The sequence below is a fragment of the Panthera pardus genome, unplaced genomic scaffold (genome assembly GCF_024362965.1).
Source record: "Panthera pardus isolate Hobbes unplaced genomic scaffold, ASM2436296v1 HiC_scaffold_6, whole genome shotgun sequence".
In the NCBI taxonomy this organism is placed as follows: domain Eukaryota; kingdom Metazoa; phylum Chordata; class Mammalia; order Carnivora; family Felidae; genus Panthera; species Panthera pardus.
In genome coordinates this window covers 46,743,630-46,762,473 of record NW_026526991.1, presented here as the reverse complement: position 1 = coordinate 46,762,473, position 18,844 = coordinate 46,743,630, and the positions used below count along the sequence as shown (strand labels likewise).

At 40.2% G+C, this 18,844-nt stretch overlaps 1 protein-coding gene and 1 long non-coding RNA gene across 2 annotated transcripts in view; one reads left to right on the top strand and one right to left on the bottom strand.

The window, feature by feature from the left end:
- Window positions 1-1,327: 1,327 nt before the first annotated feature.
- On the bottom strand, window positions 1,328-2,738 carry LOC109270504 (uncharacterized). The gene is made up of 2 exons (XR_002081562.2): window positions 2,489-2,738; window positions 1,328-1,731 (listed from the first exon to the last, which is right to left on the bottom strand). It is a non-coding gene; the product is annotated as an uncharacterized LOC109270504 (long non-coding RNA).
- A 1,098-nt stretch (window positions 2,739-3,836) lies between these two features.
- The window catches only part of KCNMB4 (potassium calcium-activated channel subfamily M regulatory beta subunit 4), a 62,205-nt gene continuing 47,197 nt past the window's right edge, over window positions 3,837-18,844 (top strand). Inside the window, exon 1 of the mRNA XM_019455090.2 lies at window positions 3,837-4,308. Coding sequence (XP_019310635.1) covers window positions 3,973-4,308 — 336 coding nt within the window. The 5' untranslated portion in view covers window positions 3,837-3,972. The remainder of the gene's footprint in view (window positions 4,309-18,844) is intronic.

The following is an 18,844-nucleotide window of genomic DNA, read 5'->3' as shown; positions in this document are numbered from 1 at the left end:
ATTAGGTGATACTTAAGATTCCTTCCTGTTTTAATATGATTATAAATATAGAAAATAGTAAGTAGTGTTCTCAAAAATTATATGTTCAATATAATAGGTAAAATTTATGGGCAGGAAAAAACAAAAATTAGAAAAATAGTGGCTTCCCAGGAAATTTTGAATTCAAAATTCTGAGACTAATATTTAACATTCACCATGAAGCATGGCAAGAAAGTTAATTTCTTGATATCGGCAAGCTGGAAATGACTTACTTAGTTCAACTGTAAGTCATTTAAGTCAAGACTAAATAAAGCAGAAACAGTTTTCTACAACAAAATTGTCAATTGCATAAACTGAATGAAAAGATAAAATTTTCTATATAGTGTTCTTTGTTGGATCATTCATGCTTTCATTTGTTTATTACGTACCTAATTATTCTAGTTGCAAACATCTAAAACCCATCCAAAAGGTGAATTTTAATGAAAAAAGGTGATGATACAATATTAATTTTCTGTTCTATGTACTTTAGTTATTTAAGAAATGTATAGTAGCAGTTTGTTGTTCAAAAACTTCACAATGTGCCAATTTTTAAAACAGTGTGTAAACATTTTCCCAACATGCTCTAAATTCCTCTCTACTCTAGGATACCGAAGCTCTCCTTATGATAATTCTTTTTGAAATCTTTTAATAAAGGTATGTATACATGTGGAATTGTATATTGCAGCTTTAACATTAGTCACAGGACTTCTGTGAATACTGAAGAGAACAAATTATGAATAACAATGGTTTTAATGTTCTTGCTTAGGTAGGTTTTATTTTTCTTTTGAAAAGAACATCAAGGCTTGACCATGATTCTCCTGAAAACATTGCTGCAGACAATGATGTACAGCAAATAAGTTGGTCTGGTTCTGTGTGTCACATTTGTAGTCTTTTAATTGGTGGCGAACCAGGCAAAGAACTAGCTTTTATTAAAATCTGTGCTGCCTCTGCCCTCCACAGAAACAAGATGCCAAGTCACTTCAGAGCTTAGCATCTTTTTCCCAAGGGTTGTTACCACTACTCTTAGAGAGTCGATGGTGACTCATTTTCTGAAACTGAGGGCCTGCCTTACTGAATGTTAGAAATGAGATGCGGCAGCTCCAAGTCAACTGAATGAAACTAATAACAAACACAGTGTTCCATTAAGGATAAAACAAATTTATTTAATGTGGGGAGTCTTTTGATATGTTTGACTTTCAGTAAGAAAGACATGAAGATAACGCAAGGGTTCAGAAGAACAGCAAAGCTGACTTAAAAATAGGAAATAAGGGAGAAAAGTAAATGTTTAAAGAACAGAAGGCTAGATGGCAACAGTTTCTGCAAACATTTTAATTATAAGGAAGGAGAGTGACTTAATGCAGAACTTGGGAGGAAAATGGGTTTAAAAGCCCTTAAGAATTTAGGTTAAATTAAGGCAGAATTTTCTGATACATGAAAACCATCTTACTTCAGTTTTGGGGCAGAGGGTTCACTTACAGAACTCTTTGAGCTCTGGAATCATTGAAAAATTAATCATACTTACTAAATTATCTTTGGGCATCCCCATCCCTGTGTTTTAAGGCCACTAATAAGACCACTGATAAGAGTTAATTCTGCTTCAAGGTTAAGTTGCTCAGCATACCAAGGTAGGATAATTGGCTGTTGTTATCTCCTCACCGGTGCCTCAGATCTTAGATTGGCTTGAGCGTTCTTGAAAAGGAAGATGTTTATAACCTGCAGTAGGAAAAAGATTGAGGCCAAAGATCTGTGATCTCAGGTTAAGTTGCTTCAATGATTAAACTCATTTTCCCTTTCGGATAATGTAATCACCAACAATTGTCTTCATGCCAACAGAAAGGGCAGAAAATCACATACTTCTTAGGTAAGAAAGAAGGAAATCTATTCTCTCAAAACTTGAAAGGTATTAAGTACAAGGTGTCTTCCTGATTTGGAAATCTTCCAAACCCTGTATCGTCTTAATTTTTTCAGAAAAACACTTAGGGTCTTCCTGTAATTTAAACTTGTTTTTCTCCTTGCTTGGAAATACTGTTACCTACCACATAAAGGAATGAGTACTTCAAAGTAACATATCAGAACTGCAGTTGAAAGATACTTAATACCAGTTAAGTAGCTAACATTTGAAATCCAAGAAAGAGAAGTCAAGAATTCCATGATTTGGTGTTTCCACATTCATCAGAAACATAACTGAATTTAATTAAGAGTATACCCATTTGGGACTTGCAAATCAAGAGAAAGATATGTTTACATGCTTTGCAAAGTGAACATTTTGATTCTTCAAAATGTACGTCGAGATAGTTCTCAAGTTTGATATGATAGAAGCGTGGCTTGGAAAAAGATAATCTTTAAAAAAAAAAAAAAAAAAAAAAAAGGTCATGAAAGAATAGAAGCCGAAAGTATGCACAGAAGAGGAGGGGGTAGAAGGAGCAACTACAAGAATGAAGACAGCAGAATGCAGCTCTAGAAACGGTACCTGTCCCAAAGCGAGTCTGCGCGCCGCTGTCGCCTCATACACCGCTCCTGGGTAGTTCATCTACAAATTCCGGGGTGGGCCAAGGGTGGCAAGGTTCCTAAGGAAGGAAACAACAGAAAGGATTTCTGTTCTCGGGAGTCCGGGAGCGAGGGGACCGTCCTGATGGGGAAAGTGGTGTCTCCATCCAGGGCTGCAAGGCTGTTTCCTTCGGTCCCTACTCAGCTCCAGCCTCGGGGCAAATCGAGTTGGGGTTCACCTGGCTGCCGGAGACCTGAGTTTCCGCTAGATCCAGCCAGGACCCCGGCAGCGAGTTTCCTTGGTCTCGCCAGTCGCAGGCTGCTGTCCCACGCGCGATGCCTCCACAGCAAACCCCTGAATCAGCCCGTTCCACTCCTATCCTGGCGCCCTCGGGGGCGTGCTGGGGGCCGGGGGTGCGCGGGCCCGCGCCGAGGCGGTTGGGAGAGCTAGGACTCTTCGGCCGGACAGTTTCAGCGCTCGCTGGGCGTGGAAGGGGAGGGCGGCGGGTCACGCCCCCCGCCCCGCCGACTGCGGGTCCGCGCGCCCGCCCCGGCCCGGGAACGTGTGGCCCGGTCTCCCCGGGGCGCACCCAGCGCACGCCCCTCGCCCGGGGACCTCCTCCCCACCAGCCTGGCCGGGCTGCGCGTTTTCCCGGAGCGCCGGCCGCCTGGCCGCTGGCTCGCTCTCCCTGCTGGCTGACCAATCCCCGTTCGGAGTTCAAGATTCCCGCCGCTCCACTCGCACTACGCCCTCGCTCCCTGTTTTCCGTTTCTGTTTTTAACTTTCACTCGGGTGAAGCTCGATCGATCCTCAGCTTTCATCTCAGACGTCCCTCCAAGGGGGATTTAAAGAGGATCTCAAGCGCCCGCCGCCGCCCCCCACCGCGGTGCTCGCCCGCCCCTCGCCCACGGGAGACGCCCCCGCGGCGGGCGGGGCGGGAAGGCCCCGGTCGGCGGCGGGTGGGGCCGGGCGGAGCCGCCTCCCGCTCCGGGGAGCCCCGGGGCTCGGCCCAGCCCAGCCGCGCCTGCCCTCGGGGCAGCTGCCCGGAGAGCCGGCGGGGCGGCGGCCAGCAGGCGATGGAGACGGGGAGACACCGGGCGAGAGGAGGCGGGGTGGGGGAGGCGGGGAGAGCGCGGGGGCGGAGGCTGGCAGGGGGCGCTGGAGGCAGGAGCCGCCCGTGCGCTCCTCGCGCCCGAGGGTGCAGGAGGCTCTGAAGCAGCGGTCGCACCGCGAGCCTCCGGGGCCCGGCTGGCGGCGGGGCTGGGGGGGGTGGGGCGGGGGGCGCTGCCGCCGCCGGGGGCGTCGCCGGCCTCGGCCCCTTTGTTCTCGCGCGCTCCCCCTCGCCGCCCACTCCCCTGCTGTCGCGCGGCGGCGGCGGCGGCTCCTCCCGCCCGAGGCAGTCGGGCTGGGCGCCGGGGGCGGGAGGGGGCGGGGGGGAGCGCGCCAGCCGCCGGGAGTGGGGGGCGATGGCGAAGCTCCGGGTGGCTTACGAGTACACGGAAGCCGAGGACAAGAGCATCCGGCTCGGCTTGTTTCTCATCATCTCTGGCGTCGTGTCGCTCTTTATCTTCGGCTTCTGCTGGCTCAGTCCCGCGCTGCAGGATCTGCAAGCCACGGCGGCCAACTGCACGGTGCTGTCGGTGCAGCAGATCGGCGAGGTCTTTGAGTGCACCTTCACCTGTGGCGCCGACTGCAGGGGCACCTCGCAGTACCCCTGCGTCCAGGTCTACGTGAACAACTCCGAGTCCAACTCCAGGGCGCTGCTGCACAGCGACGAGCACCAGCTCCTGACCAACCCCAAGGTAAGGACGCCCCGCGAGCGATGCCTGGCTCCTGCGGAGGTCTTGAAGCTTGGGGGAGCCTCGGTGTCAGACGCCGCGCGGGGCGGGCTCGGAGTGTCTTTTTGCTCGCGTCCCTAGGAGGCGACGGGGCGTTGGACCCGCAGTGAGCACAGCCGGGAGTCCCGGGGCCCGGGGTTCGTGTGCGGCGACCGGTAATGCCCTGAGGCTTTCTTTACACATCTCTCTTGGTCGTCTCAGATTTTGAGACCTTGGCCCAGCTCAGTCCGGCGCCTACAGGTCGGACTTTGGAGACGTGCAAGGAGCGGAAAGTTACTTTTCCTCCTGTTAAAGCCAGTGGGTAGCAGGGATCCACCTACTCGGGCGCTCGGTCAAGGTCTGAGCTCCCACGGGCCGCGTCAAGCACTGGCTTTGGGAGCTCGAGATCTTTGGGCCCCTTGGAAGATGTTAGAGGGTTCCTTGCCCTTTAACTCTAAACAGACGTTTTTAACTTGGGCGGCAAAGATGAGGGTCAACAGACGACGTGGAAATCACATGCGAAATTCCGAACAAGTCTGTTTCCGGGGTTTACAGAGAGCTCCTGGTTTTCACGAAACAGATTCTCAAAAGGGTCCGGAAGAAGCCTAGTGACTCTGTGTGTCTAGGGACGATCGGGAGCCATCTGGAGAACGGTAAAACTTACTGAAAATAGAAAACCCTTCGTGATATGTACCGAATATTCCTTCCCTGGCAACTTTCTCTCAAGCAATAAAGAAAAAACCTGGTTAGGACTCGAGGGATGGATAAGCCGAGAGAGGGAGACTCAGAAAACTGTTCCCAGTGGAGAGAAAAAACTTATAAAAAGCAGTGTCCTCAGTCTGTGAACTAATTGAGCTTTGTAGTGCGCCTGGTTCTGCAAGAAGGATTTTCTTTCTTATCTTCTCTTGGTCCGTTTTTACCTTGCTTGTCGCTTAACTATCGAGTGAAAGTGTCTTTCTTCTTTAACGTTACTGTCATTTTCCCTCTTGGTGAGGGCTCTGCTCGAAAATCCAGCAGAAAAACAAAAGGGAATGAGTCTTGTGTACACAGGAAAACTTTCTGTTAAATGTGACAAGATATATTAATCCAAAAGGGAAAAAAAATATATATATATTAGCATTTGAAGAGTACTTAAACGTTACCATTTCTCTGCAGTAAAACTCAGGGTCTTGTTTCCTTAAACAAACAGTAAATTCTTGAATTGGGGAAATTAAAAAAAAAGGAATTCCTTTACAAAATGACTTCTCTTTAAAAAAGATGCTCCTGCTGACAAACATGTATTCATTTACCTTAAAAATGAAGATAACATATAAGAAGTGAATATAAATAAATATAAAAGTACAGATTTAGATAAGGTATAATCAGTGTCCTGAAGAAGCACACTCTGGAAAACAAATATAAGTTAATCTGCTTAAAGCTCAGTAACTTCAAAAGAAACCTTAGGGTTTTAGAAACATCACTTTTTTTTTTTTCTTCAGGATTAAACCATTAATATAAAAGAAGGTGCCAAGCAGTAATAGTGATTTAGAAATTATATGGTAGTTCACCATTTAGGAGGCATTGCTATAATTGGTGAAACACTGCTAATTAGTTTAAGATAGTGGTTCAGGCACTAATAATAAAGTATATACACATATACCAATAAATGGCTAATATCTGATCAAGACATTGAGAAGTTAGAATTTACTGCAAAAAGCCTGCTTGTAATTTCCAGGCAATTTTGAAGGATCTGGCAGAAAAAGTAAATTGGGATCATTAGGACATAGATTTTTAAATCACTTGGAAGCAGTCATAATGCTTTATGTAATACTACAATTTTATCTCTCTCTCTCTCTCTCTCTCTCTCTCTCTCTCTCTGTTGCAAATAATCTATTTTCTTCCAGTGCCAGTTCAGATTCCAGCAACAATTGTTTTGAAGAAGTGTCTGAACAAAATGACATTTTATAAAGTATTCAAGAAATGACAGAACTGGAGAAAGATATTTATGTCACACACACACACACACACACACACACACACACACACACACACAAATGATGAGCAACAGCCCAGTGAATTTAGTCAAGGTTTCCTTAGCCAGACCAGTACACATCTTTATCCAAATTATGATTACATTATGGCATTTATAGAACATAAGTTTGTTCTTTTGCAGTCACCTTTCTACTTTTGGACAATTAAAGTACAATTCTTGTAAGCGATTAGTGATGGAAAAATTCAACATAACTGATATTGTGCCAGAACCCGGTACCTAAGCAGAATGTGTCCACAGTGCCCTTAGAAGTAGGCAGGCCCCTTTGCCCATTCCTGACGCCTCTTGGGTGCCTAGGTCTTTTCTTTGCCTTGCATCACCTAATTATCGAAGGCCTGGGTTCCCCACCCATTCCCTCTGTAGAATGTCTGGATTCCCTTCAGTGCCAAGGATCCTAATCACCTTCAACCTTCTCTTCTTCAGGACCCACTCCCCACAAGAAACCATTTTTAGGAAATCACTTCTTAGAAAGAAAAAGAACAAGGACTTTCCCCCACCCCTCCCTTGAGTTTGCTGCGTTAATTATAGTAAAAGGCAGGGAAAGGGAAAGAATATTGCACATGTATAACTTCTTTAGCCAAAGACTACCAAAGAAGATAGTATGAACACATGTGACCTTTGACTAGTCCTGTCTAAGATATCTTTAAGTGTTCTTCAGCTTATTTATGGTTTGAATCATATCCATATTGTCAAGGGTAATCACTCTATCCGGTCATATAATATAGTATTCAAGTCTACTAGTTCCACATAGGGCAATGACCTGCTCTGTGATTTAACCATAGTGAAATCTAAATGTGGGATACGCTCCCTCTGGGTGCTATTCCCATCACTGCATTGTTTCTGAGGGGCTAGCAGTTGTGTGTGCTAAGAGCTTTGGTTCTTAACCTTGGCTGCACATTAGAATCACTGGGGGAGGGGCTCCAGGGTAGCTCAGTCCCTTAAGCATTGGACTCTTGATTTAAGCTCAGGTCATGATCTGACAGTCTCGAGATCAAGCCCCGCATTGGGTTCTGCGCTGGGCATGTAACCTGCTTAAGATTCTCTCTCTGTCCCTCTGCCCCAGCCCTGCTCGTGGGCTCGCTCTCTCTCTCTCTCTCTCTCTCTCTCTCTTTCTAAAAAAAAAAAAAAAAAAAAAAAAATCACTAGGGAAACTTTACAAAGAAATTCTTATGCTTGGGTCCCACCCTTAGAGATTTGGACTTGGTCTTGGAAGAGTCCTGAGAGTTGGTATTTTTTAAAAAGTTCTGGAAGTGACTCTAATGTGTAGACAGAGTCAAAAATTACTGGATTAGAAAACATACTCATCTGTTGTGCAAGAAAAGTAAAATAAGAACCGAAAGGATCCATTGTGATTAATACTTGTCTTTTTAGGTTAAAAGATGTTACTGATCCTACTGAATATAGGGAACTGGCATAAAAGGACAGACTCAAGGAAATTCTGAAGGAAAAGAAGAGGATCATTTAACATTAGTGTCGAAATGGTCATTTAAAATTGGTTTAGCTTAAATGAACTTAATGCAGTTCCAGACATTTGCTCTCACATCAATATATACATCGGGTGCCAGAGAAAAGATGAATTTTTAAAACTATCTCTTGTTTGTGCAATAAGAGAGTGAGTGATTAGAAGCTATGTGTTTTATTTTTGTTTTGAGGTTTGTTGTTGTTGTTGTTGTTGTTGTTGTTCTCTGGTCTGAAAAACCTAGACACAAAGGGAAAAAGTCTATTCCTAAGAATAGTACTGTGAAAGTGAGAGAAATTCACTGAAGAGAAGAAAAACTTTAGACTTTTGAGTGTATCCTCTGAAACTGAATGTCCCTAACTGTGTTCCTCGCAGCTTACAGTTCCCTTGGTATCCTTCACAACCACACTGGTATGTCCCAAAGCCCTGTCCCCGGGCCCCCCAGTCACACATCCTGTGTAGACAGTGTGGTCTCCTGGGGTTGATTTCTGAACTGCATCCTAGAAATAAATGTTCAGTATGATACACTTTGTGCTCTAGGGAGGTCCATCACATCAAAACTAAGTAATCAAAGGCTAAACTGGATTGTGACGATTTCTCTATAATCTTTATTTCTCTATGATAAGGATGGCTTGCTGTGGTTTTTTCCTCTGGTGATTATATTAAATAACTTGGCAAGTACGTAAAATCCAATTCCTCCAATACTTGCTTAGCCTCTGTGATCAAAGGATGGAGCAAGAAACAGGAGTACGTCTTAGCATCTTATGATCAAAGGACTGGGCAGGAAATAAGGACATACAGGGGCGCCTGAGTGGCTCAGTTGGTTAAGCGTCCAACTCTTGGTTTCACCTCACGTTGTAATCTTATGATTCGAGAGTTTGAGCCCCATATCAGGCTCTGTGCTTGGGATTCTCTTTGTCCTCTCTTACTGCCCTACTCCAATGCTTGCACACACACACTCACCTCTCTCTCTCAAAAATAAATAAACTAAAAAAAAAAAGAAGAAACAAGGACATACAAAGATAAGTTTATTCATTTAACAAATATTTGTTAAATGCCTCCTCTGTGCAATGCATGCTTCCAGGTTCTGAGACTAGAATAGAGATCAAAATAAAGTCTGAAGTTTATGTTTTGGTAGATGCTGACAGACAAGAAATACACTTATAATGTAATGTCATGTAATGGTAAAGGTGTAAAGAAAATTCAGGCAGCAAAAGGGTACAGACTGGTGGAAGAAATGAAGGGCTGCCCTTTTGCACACAGTGGTTAAGTGACATTTGTACAGAGACCAAAGAACATGAGGGGGTGAATAGAGGCATAGAGGACAGAAAAGAGTCAATCATATAGCTGTCTTGAGAAAGAGTGTTTCACAGGCTGAGGGCACAGTAAGTGCAGAGGCCCTGGGGCAAGTGGCTGCCAGGCTAATGTGAGGAACAGTAAGGATGACAATAAGGCCGGACTACAGTGAGCAAGACGTGAAACAGTGGGAGGTGAGGTTAGACCTTACAGAACACTGTAAGACCTTTGGATTCTGTTCTGTGTATGATGGTAAGCTGTCTGACATTAAGTAGGACTGAGATATAATCAGACTTAAACTTCTAAAAAATGTAGATGATCCTTCTGGATGCTGGATGGAGAATAGAATTTTTGTGTATTTGTGTGTGTACATGCATATGCACATGCTCACTTGTGCAAGGTAAGAGATGCAGGGGCAGGATTGAAAACAAGGAGTCTAGTAGGGCAGGCAAATGGTGATGGTGACTTAGATCAGGGGTGAGCATTGGTGAAGTTCACTGATGGACTGGTCAAAGATGACTCAGCAGTTTGTGGTAAGCCCAACTGGGTGAAGGGAGGTGATTTTACTAGATGGGAAAACTAGAGAAGAGTAGTTTGGGAGGAGTGTGAATGGAAAACAAGGGTTTAGTCTTAGATATGTCTAACAGACATACAAGTGAGGATGAATCCATACGTTTCTGCCCTCAATGAGTTCATTCTCCGGCAGAGGAAATAACACAAATAACTATCAAAGGAAGTGTAATGTAAGTTCTACAGGAAAGTACAAACACTAGAGAGGAAAGATTAGGAGAAAAGCTTCATGGGAAACGAAACATTTGCTATGAAAATTTGAGAATGAATAGGATTTTCATCTTGGGAGAAAAAGTAGGGAGGAATGAAGAGAACATCAAGGAAGAGAAAATGCCAGAAGCAAAGCTGGGTGAGTGCAGGCTATGTTGGGGAATCATCAGATAGACCATGTGGTTGGAACACAGTTACAAAGAACAGAGTCTTAGGGCTAAGGTGGGAGAGTAAACTGGGATCAATAATGTGGAATTGGGTTTGGTGACATTGGGAAACCATGATAGGAAGAAGAATGCACCCCCCCCCCACCAAGATGTCCACATCTTTTTTTTTTTTTAATATTTTTTTTAATGTTTATTTATATTTGAGGGAGACAGAGGGTGAGTGAGGAAGGAGCAGAGAGAGAGGCAGACACAGATATGAAGCAGGTTCCAGGCTCTGAGCTGTCAGCACAGAGCCCAACCTGGGACTCAAACTCATGAACCCATGAGATCATGACCTGAGCTGAAGTCAAATGCTAAACCAACTGAGCCACCCAGGTGCCCCCAAGATGTCCACATCTTAATCCCCAGAATCTGTGAGTATCTTATGTTACCTGGTAAGGGGGAATTAAAGCTCCAGATGGAATTATGGTAGTTTATCAGTTGACATTAAAATATGGAGATTATTCTGGTGGGCCTAGGGTAATCACAAGCCTCCTTTAATGTGAAAGAGGCGGTCAGAGTGATGTAATATGAGAAAGACTCAACCAGGCATTGCTAACTTTGAGTACAGAAGTGGAGCCAAGGAATGTAGGCAGCCTTCTTTTCCAAGGAAGCGGGGAAAGGCAAGAAAATAGATTATCCCTTAGAGAATCTAGAAGAGAATACAGCCCCAGTTTGGTGAGACCCACTTGAGAATTCTGACCACTAGAATTTTAAGATAATAAATTTGTGTTGTTTAAGCCATTAAGTTTGTGTTACAACAACAGAAATCTAACACAGAAGCCAAGGAAAGTTTTTGAGTAGGTGAGTAATCACGATTCAGTATTTTGGGGTGCTTGGGTGGCTCAGTTGGTTGAACATCTGACTCTTGATTTTGGCTCAGGTCATGATCTCAAGCCTTGCATCAGGCTCCATGCTGAGCACTGTGAATTTGCTAGAAATTCACATTCTCAAGTCTCATCTTAGGCCCACTGAATCATAAACTCCACCCCAGTTTCTGACTTAGAAGTTCTATGTTGAAGTTCAAGAATTTGTAAAGTAAAAGAATGTATAAATAGGTGGGGAAGATGAAATAATATAAAGCAAACAGTCCAAAAGAAGGCAAGGAGAAGAAGAAATGTAGACAAGTAGAACACCAACAAAAAAATAATAAGATAGATTTAAATGCCAATTTATAAGTAATTATATTAAATGTAAGTGGATTAACTTCCACTTAAAAGACAGAGATTGTAGACTGGAAAAAAACAAACAAACCCAAACATATGCTGTTTTCAAGAGTCACACATAGAATATAAGGACACAGAAAGGTTGAAAGTTAAAAGATGGGAGAATATACATACAAACATCAACCAAAACAGGAAAAGAAAAGCTGGAGTATCTGTATTATATGAAATATAGTAGACTTTGAGGCAAAAATTTGTTACTAGATAAAAAGGAGGGACACTTTGTAATTATAAAAAAATCCAATGTAATATAGCAATTCTATATTGGGATATACCTAAAAATACAGCCTCAAAATACATTAAAAAAAATAAAACACCTCAGTGGAGAAATACACAAGTCTATCATGAGAGTGAGAGATTTTAACACACCTCTGTGACTAATAAACAATCAGACAAAAGTAATATTGACACCTATATGATAGATTTAAATAAAATGTTTAATGACTGACAACTGACATATAGAATAGTATATTAAGTTGTAGCAAGGTGTACACTATTTTAAGTGCTCATGTAATATTTACAAAAACGTCATATTCAGGGTCATAAAATAAACCTTGACAAATTTTAAAAGTGAAATGGTAAAGAGTGTATCCTTAGAGAAATTAAATTAGCAATTATTAAATTTTACTGAAAAACATAGAAGATGTGGAAAACTCTTCAGGGAAAGAATGAGTCAATTAGCTGTACATGAAAAAGACAATCTGACACATACTTCACACTCATAAAATCCAGTTCCAAATGGAAGAAAAACTAAATATGAAAAGAAAACTATAAAACTTTCAGGAGGAAGCTTGGGAAAATATCTTTATGACAGAGACTTAAATATTTTCTTAAATGAGACTAAACAAATAAGAGGAAATAGTGACACATTTGAGCACGTTAAAATAACAATTTCTATATGACTAAAATTATTGTAAACTAAGCGGAAATAAAGCTAAATATTAGTGCAAGATAATGGCAAAACAGTAATAAACAAAAATGAAAATGTCTACAAATCATTAAGACAATGGTGTATGATATAATGGGAAAATGAGCAAAAGATATGTACAAGCAATTCATAAAAGAAACTCAAAGATCAATAAATGTGAAAAGATGCTCAATTCCACTAATCTCAGGGAAATTCAGAAGGCAACAATAACAGGACACCATTTCACACCCATCATTTTGGAAAAACTTAATATGCTTCATATGACCAAATGTTGGTGAGGATTGAAGAAAATGGTAAGTTTTACCCATTGCTAGGAAATTGGTTCAACCATTTAGGGAAATAATCAAACATATTAAGTGTAACTGAAGCTGTGCATATCTGAAAACCTGACAATTTCACTTCAGGGTATCTACTCTAAAGAACTCTAACACATATCCAAGGAAATGTATATATGGGGTATTTCATTGCAGAATTGTGTGTAGTAGTGAAATGTAGAAACAACCTAATAGAATTAGGATATTGGATGGGATGCTTTAACAGGAACCTAATCACAGTGACCTAAACAAAGTAAGTACTAGTTTCTTTTCTTTTCTTTTCTTTTTTTCTGTTATAAATGTCTGAGCCTGTACATAATCCATGGGGCTGTGCCAGACTTTGAATGTGGAAGGTCATCCAAAGACCCAGGTTCCTACTGTCTTGTTGCTCTACAATCTCTTAGGATGCTTTTACTAACTTGATCATGTCTTTTAGGCAGTAGGAAAGGGGAAAAAGAGAAAATAGATGGAAAGCAGCTTTCTTTCTTTTTTTTAATGGCATGTAATTCACATAAAATGATATTTGCCCTTTCAACAGGTACAGTTTTTAGTATATTCACAAAACTGTGCAATCGTTATCACTATCTTATTTTAGAATATTTTCATCACTCCCAAAAGGAATCCCGTACACATTAGTACTCATTCCCCTTTCTCCTAACTTGGTCATGGTATTTAATCCTTTTTTTATATGTTCCTAGATTTATTTGGTTTACTAGCATTTAGTTGAGGATTTTTGCATCTGTATTTATCAGGTGTATTGGTCTGTAGTTTTCTTGTGATGTCTTTGTCTGACTTTGGTATCATGGTAATAGAATTAGTTGGGAAGTGTTCCCTCTTCTATTGTTTGAAAGAGTTTGTGATTATATACCATGATCAAGTGGGATTTATTCCAGGAATGCAGGTTGGTCCAACATGCTAAAATCAACCAATGTAATTAATACATCATATTAATAGACTAAAGGATGGAAATCACATGATTATTACAGTATATGCAGAAAAAACATTTAACAAAATCCTCTCATGATTAAAAAAAAAATCAAACTAGGAATAGCCGAGAACTTCCTCAACTTGATAAAGGGCTACTACGAATAGCTAATAAATGGTGAAAGACTGAAAGCTTTCCCCCTAAGATCAGAAATAAGACAAGGATGTCTGCTCTCGCCACCCCTGTTTGATGTTGGAAGTTCTATCTAGGACGGTTAGGTAAGGAAAAAATGTAAAAAGACAGCCAGATTGGAAAGGAAGACATAAAACTATTTACAAATCATGTGATCTTGTATAAAGAAACTCCTAAAGAATCCACCAAAAACAAAACAAACAAAAAACCCATCTGTCAGACATAATAAATTCAGCAAGGTTACAGAATACAGATCAATATACAAAAATCAATTGTATTTTTATACACTAACAATGAACAATCTAAAAATGAAATTAAGAACACAATTCTATTTACAATATTATTAAAATGATAAATTACTTAGGAATGTATTTCACAAAAGAGTATTTCTAACAAAAGAGCAAAAGACTTGTACCTTGAAAGCTATAAAACACTATCAAGAGAAATTAAAGAAGACCTAAATAAATGGAAAGATATCTTTTGTCTGTGGATTGGAAGACTTAATATTGTAAAGATGGCAACACTTCCCAAATTCATCTACAGATTGATTATAATCCCTATCAAAAATTCAACTGGATTTTTGTTTGCAGAAATTGACCAACTGATCCTAAAGTTCATATGGAAATTTAAGGGATTCAGGGTAGCTAAAATGATCTTAAAAAAAAAAAGAAAGAGACTAATGGTGGAAGACTCATACTTTCCAATTTTAAAACTTACTAGAAATCTACAATAATCAAGACATATGGTATTGGCATAAGGATAGACATACCAATCTAAGGAGTAGAATTGAAAGTCCAGAAGTAAATGAGTACATTTAAGAGTAATTGATTTTTGGAAATTGTGTCAAGAGCATTCAACAAGGAAAGAACAGTCTTTTCAACCAATGGCACTGGAACAACTGTATGCATGCAAAAGAATGAAGTTGGACTCCTACCTCACACCATTTATAAAAACTAACTTAAAATGGATCAGAAACCTAAATGTAAGAGTTAAAACTGTAAAGCTCTTAGAGGAAAATGTAAGTGTAAATCTTTATGACTTTGAATTAGGCAATTTTTTAAATATGACACGAATAACACAAGCAACCAAAGGAAAAATTGATAATTGGACTCAAACACAATTAAACACTTGAGTTTCAGAGGACAACATCAAAAAGGTAGAAAGACAATCACAGAATGAGAGAAAATATTTGCCCATCACATATCTGATAAAGATTGAATATCCAGAATGTATAAAGAACTTTTATAACTCAACAATAACAATTAAAAAGGCAGATAACTAGGGGTGCCTGGATGGTTCAGTTGGTTAAGCATCCAACTTCAGCTCAGGTCATGATCTCACAGTTCGTGGGTTCGAGCCCCATGTCAGGCTCTGTGCTGACAGCTCAGAGCCTGGAGCCTGCTTTGGATTCTGTGTCTCCCTCTCTCTCCTCCTCCCCCACTCTTGCTCTATCTCTCTCTGTCTCTCAAACATAAATAAACGTTTAAAAAAATTTTTTAAAAAGGGGGGGCAGATAACCCAATTGAAAGATAGGCAAGAGGTGTGAGTAGATATTTTTTAAAGAAGTATACAGATGGCCAATAAGCACATAAAAATATATTCAGATGTGTACAGGGTGTCTTCTTGGGGTGATGAAAGCATTCTAAAACTTTTGTGGCAGTGATTGCACACTTCTGTGACTCTATTAAAAACCACTGAATTATACATTTTATTCTTTTAAGTTTTTTTGAGTTATACATTTTAGATGGGTGAATTGACTGGTATGTGAATTATATTTCAATAAAGCTGTTACCAGAAAAGAATGTTAAAAGGAGAGTTGCTTTGCAAATTTTGGCATTTCAAGTAACTCATAAAGGGGCGTCTTCAATAAATGATGTTAAAGCTTCCCTATTATTTAGAAAAATATATATTTAAAAATACTAATTTTCCAAATAAATTTTCTAGAGAACCCTGGCTAACACACAAGGCAAGCATGAGCAGGCAGTTCAGTGAAGAATTACAATTTAGTTGCAATTAGTGTAATCTCACTAATCTTACAAAGAAACTCCCAACTCAAAAATTATTTGGAAAAATGTTTAATAAAAATAAAATATAAATTTAATTTAAATAACATTATAATTTTGATGGAACAACATTTTGGTCTTTGAAAATAATATATATTATATTATATAATACATATTATTGTTATATATATATTATATATATATTATGTTATATATATTATATATATATTATATAATACATATTATTGTATTTAAATAACATTATATAACATTTAAATAACATTATAATTTTGATGGAACAACATTTTGGTCTTTGAAAATAATATATATTATATTATATAATACATATTATTGTTATATATATATTATATATATATTATGTTATATATATATTATATATATATTATATAATACATATTATTGTTATAATAAATATAGGTAATAGGTAATTATAATAAATATAGGTAAATATTTACATAATTTGGGGGGGCAGTACAAGCCTTTCTAAACATGACACTAAGGGCAGAAATCATAAATTTCTGCAGGAATGCACTGATTTGTTTAATGACATAATAAAGAAAAGCTTTAAATAAACCAACATTACAATTTATTTTTTTAAATACATGTTTATTTATTTTGAGAGAGAGAGAGAGTACTGGCAAGGAGAGGGGCAGAGAAAGAGGGAGAGAGAATCCTAAGCAGGTTCCGTGCTCAGCGTGAAACCCAAAACATCAACATAACAATCTAAAGAAAAATGACAAATTTGAGAGAATATTCACACTGGTTGAGAAATGATTCAAAACAACAAGTGAAGAGCTCTTAGCAATAAATGACCATCTCTTCAGTGGAACACGAGGTTTGATGGTTGATTTTATGTGCCAACTTCACTGGGCTAATGAATGCCCAGAGAGCTGGTAAAATATTATTTCTAGGTGCATCTGTGAGCGTGTTTCTGGAAGAGAATAGCATTTGAATCAGTAGTCTCCGTAAGGAAGATTCATCCTCACCAATGCAGGTGGACATCATCTGATCTGTTGAGGGCTTAAATAGAACGAAAAAGCAGAGCAAGGGCAAATTTGCTCTCTGCTGGAGCTGGAACATGACATTGGTATTGCTGTGACCTGGGGCCTTTGGACTTCCACTGAATTACAACACCCACTTTCCTGGGTCTCCATCTTGTGGGCAGTAGATTGTGGCACTTCTCAGCTTCCCTTATCACATGAGCCAATGCCTCATAGTAAATCTCTTATTATATGTCAGCATATATTCTATTGGTCCTGTTTTTCTAGAGAGCCCTGACTAACACACAAGGCAAGCATGAGCAGGCAGTTCAGTGAAGAATTACAATTTAGTTGTAATTAGTGTAATCTCACTAATCTTACAAAGAAACTCCCAATTGCAAATGCTTCCAGTTCAATTGTATGAAAACAGATAACGTTAATCCTATTTTAAACTCTGCCAAAGCACACAGAAACAAGGAAAACTTCTGAAATTTTTAAAATAATTTTAGGATTACATTGAAACAAACACCTACGGGAGTGCCTGGGTGACTCGGTTGAGCAACTGACTGCAGCTCAGGTCATGATCTCATGCTTCATGAGTTCGAGCCTCTTGCATCAGGCTCTTCGCTGACAGCTGACAGTGTGGAGCCTGCTTGGGATTCTCTCTCTCCCTGTCTCTCTCTCTCTCTCTCTCTCTCTCTCTGCCCCTCCCTGCTTGCGCTTTCTCTCTTTCTCAGAATAGATGAATAAACTTAAAAAAAAAAAAAACTCCTATGATAACATACATGTACAGATGGAAATTATGGGACAGCTTTGCTTAAGAATATTTATTTATGTAAAAAAAAAAAAAGAATATTTATGTAAAATCCTAAGTGAGATAACAGTGGTAATGAGTTTGTCATTGATGTGGGTCTAATTGCATAAATTTTCACAGATTGCGCTCTTAAAAGTTACATATGGCTATATAGCAAACATACCACAAATTAGGTCAAAAGAGACAAAACGAGGAAGGAAATTGGCAATGTGTGATGAAGATTGATTTTCTTCCATGTAAAGACTCTTAGAAAATAACCAAAATGGGCAGAGATCATGGATAGTCAGTTTGCAGAAAATAAATACAAATAGTTTTAAAAATATGGAAAAATCATTACCTCTATTTAAAAATGCAAATTCGGGGCGCCTGGGTGGCGCAGTCGGTTAAGCGTCCGACTTCAGCCAGGTCACGATCTCACGGTCCGTGAGTTCGAGCCCCGCGTCGGGCTCTGGGCTGATGGCTCGGAGCCTGGAGCCTGTTTCCGATTCTGTGTCTCCCTCTCTCTCTGTCCCTCCCCCGTTCATGCTCTGTCTCTCTCTGTCCCAAAAATAAAATAAACGTTGAAAAAAAAAATAAATAAAAAAAAAATAAATAAAAATGCAAATTCACACAAGAAGTCCCATATTTCACCTATCAGAATGTTTAATTGTACCAGATTATTTTTTATTTTTTAAAGGACATGGGAATAGGTACTCTCATAAACTGCTAGCAGAAATGCAGATGGCACAATCTCTTTGCAACACTATAGCCGTAAGTGTTCTTTGTTTTTGTTTTTTTAATTAAAAAAAAAATTTTTTTTACATTTATTTATTTTTGAGAGACAGAGTGAGTCAAAGTGAGAGTGGGGGAGAGGCAGAGAGAGAGGGAAACACAGGGTTGGAAGCAGGCTCCAGGCTCTGAGCTGTCAGCACAGAGCCCGACGTGGGGCTCGAACCCACAGACTGTGAAATCATGACCTGAGCCGAAGTCGAGCGCTCAACGGACTGAGCCACCCAGAAGCCCCTGTTTTTGTTTTTGTTTTTTTAATTTTTAAATGTTTATTCCTGAGAGAGAGAGCGAGGGAGGGGCAGGGTGGAAGGAGACACCGAATCCAAGGCTGGCTCCAGGCTCTGAGCTGTCAGTACAGAGCCCAAAGTGGGGCTCTAACTCATGAACTGTGAGATCATGACTTGAAGTCAGACACTTAACTGACTGAGCCACCCAGGCGCCCCTGTAGTCATAAGTTTTGAATGTAGACACACTTTGATTTTTCCTGTTCTCATGTATGTGTAGATGCCTGTAAAAGGAAGTTTGTTGCTTTTTTGGAATTGCAAAAGACTGGAAACACCTTTAATTAATAATTCTTGCATAT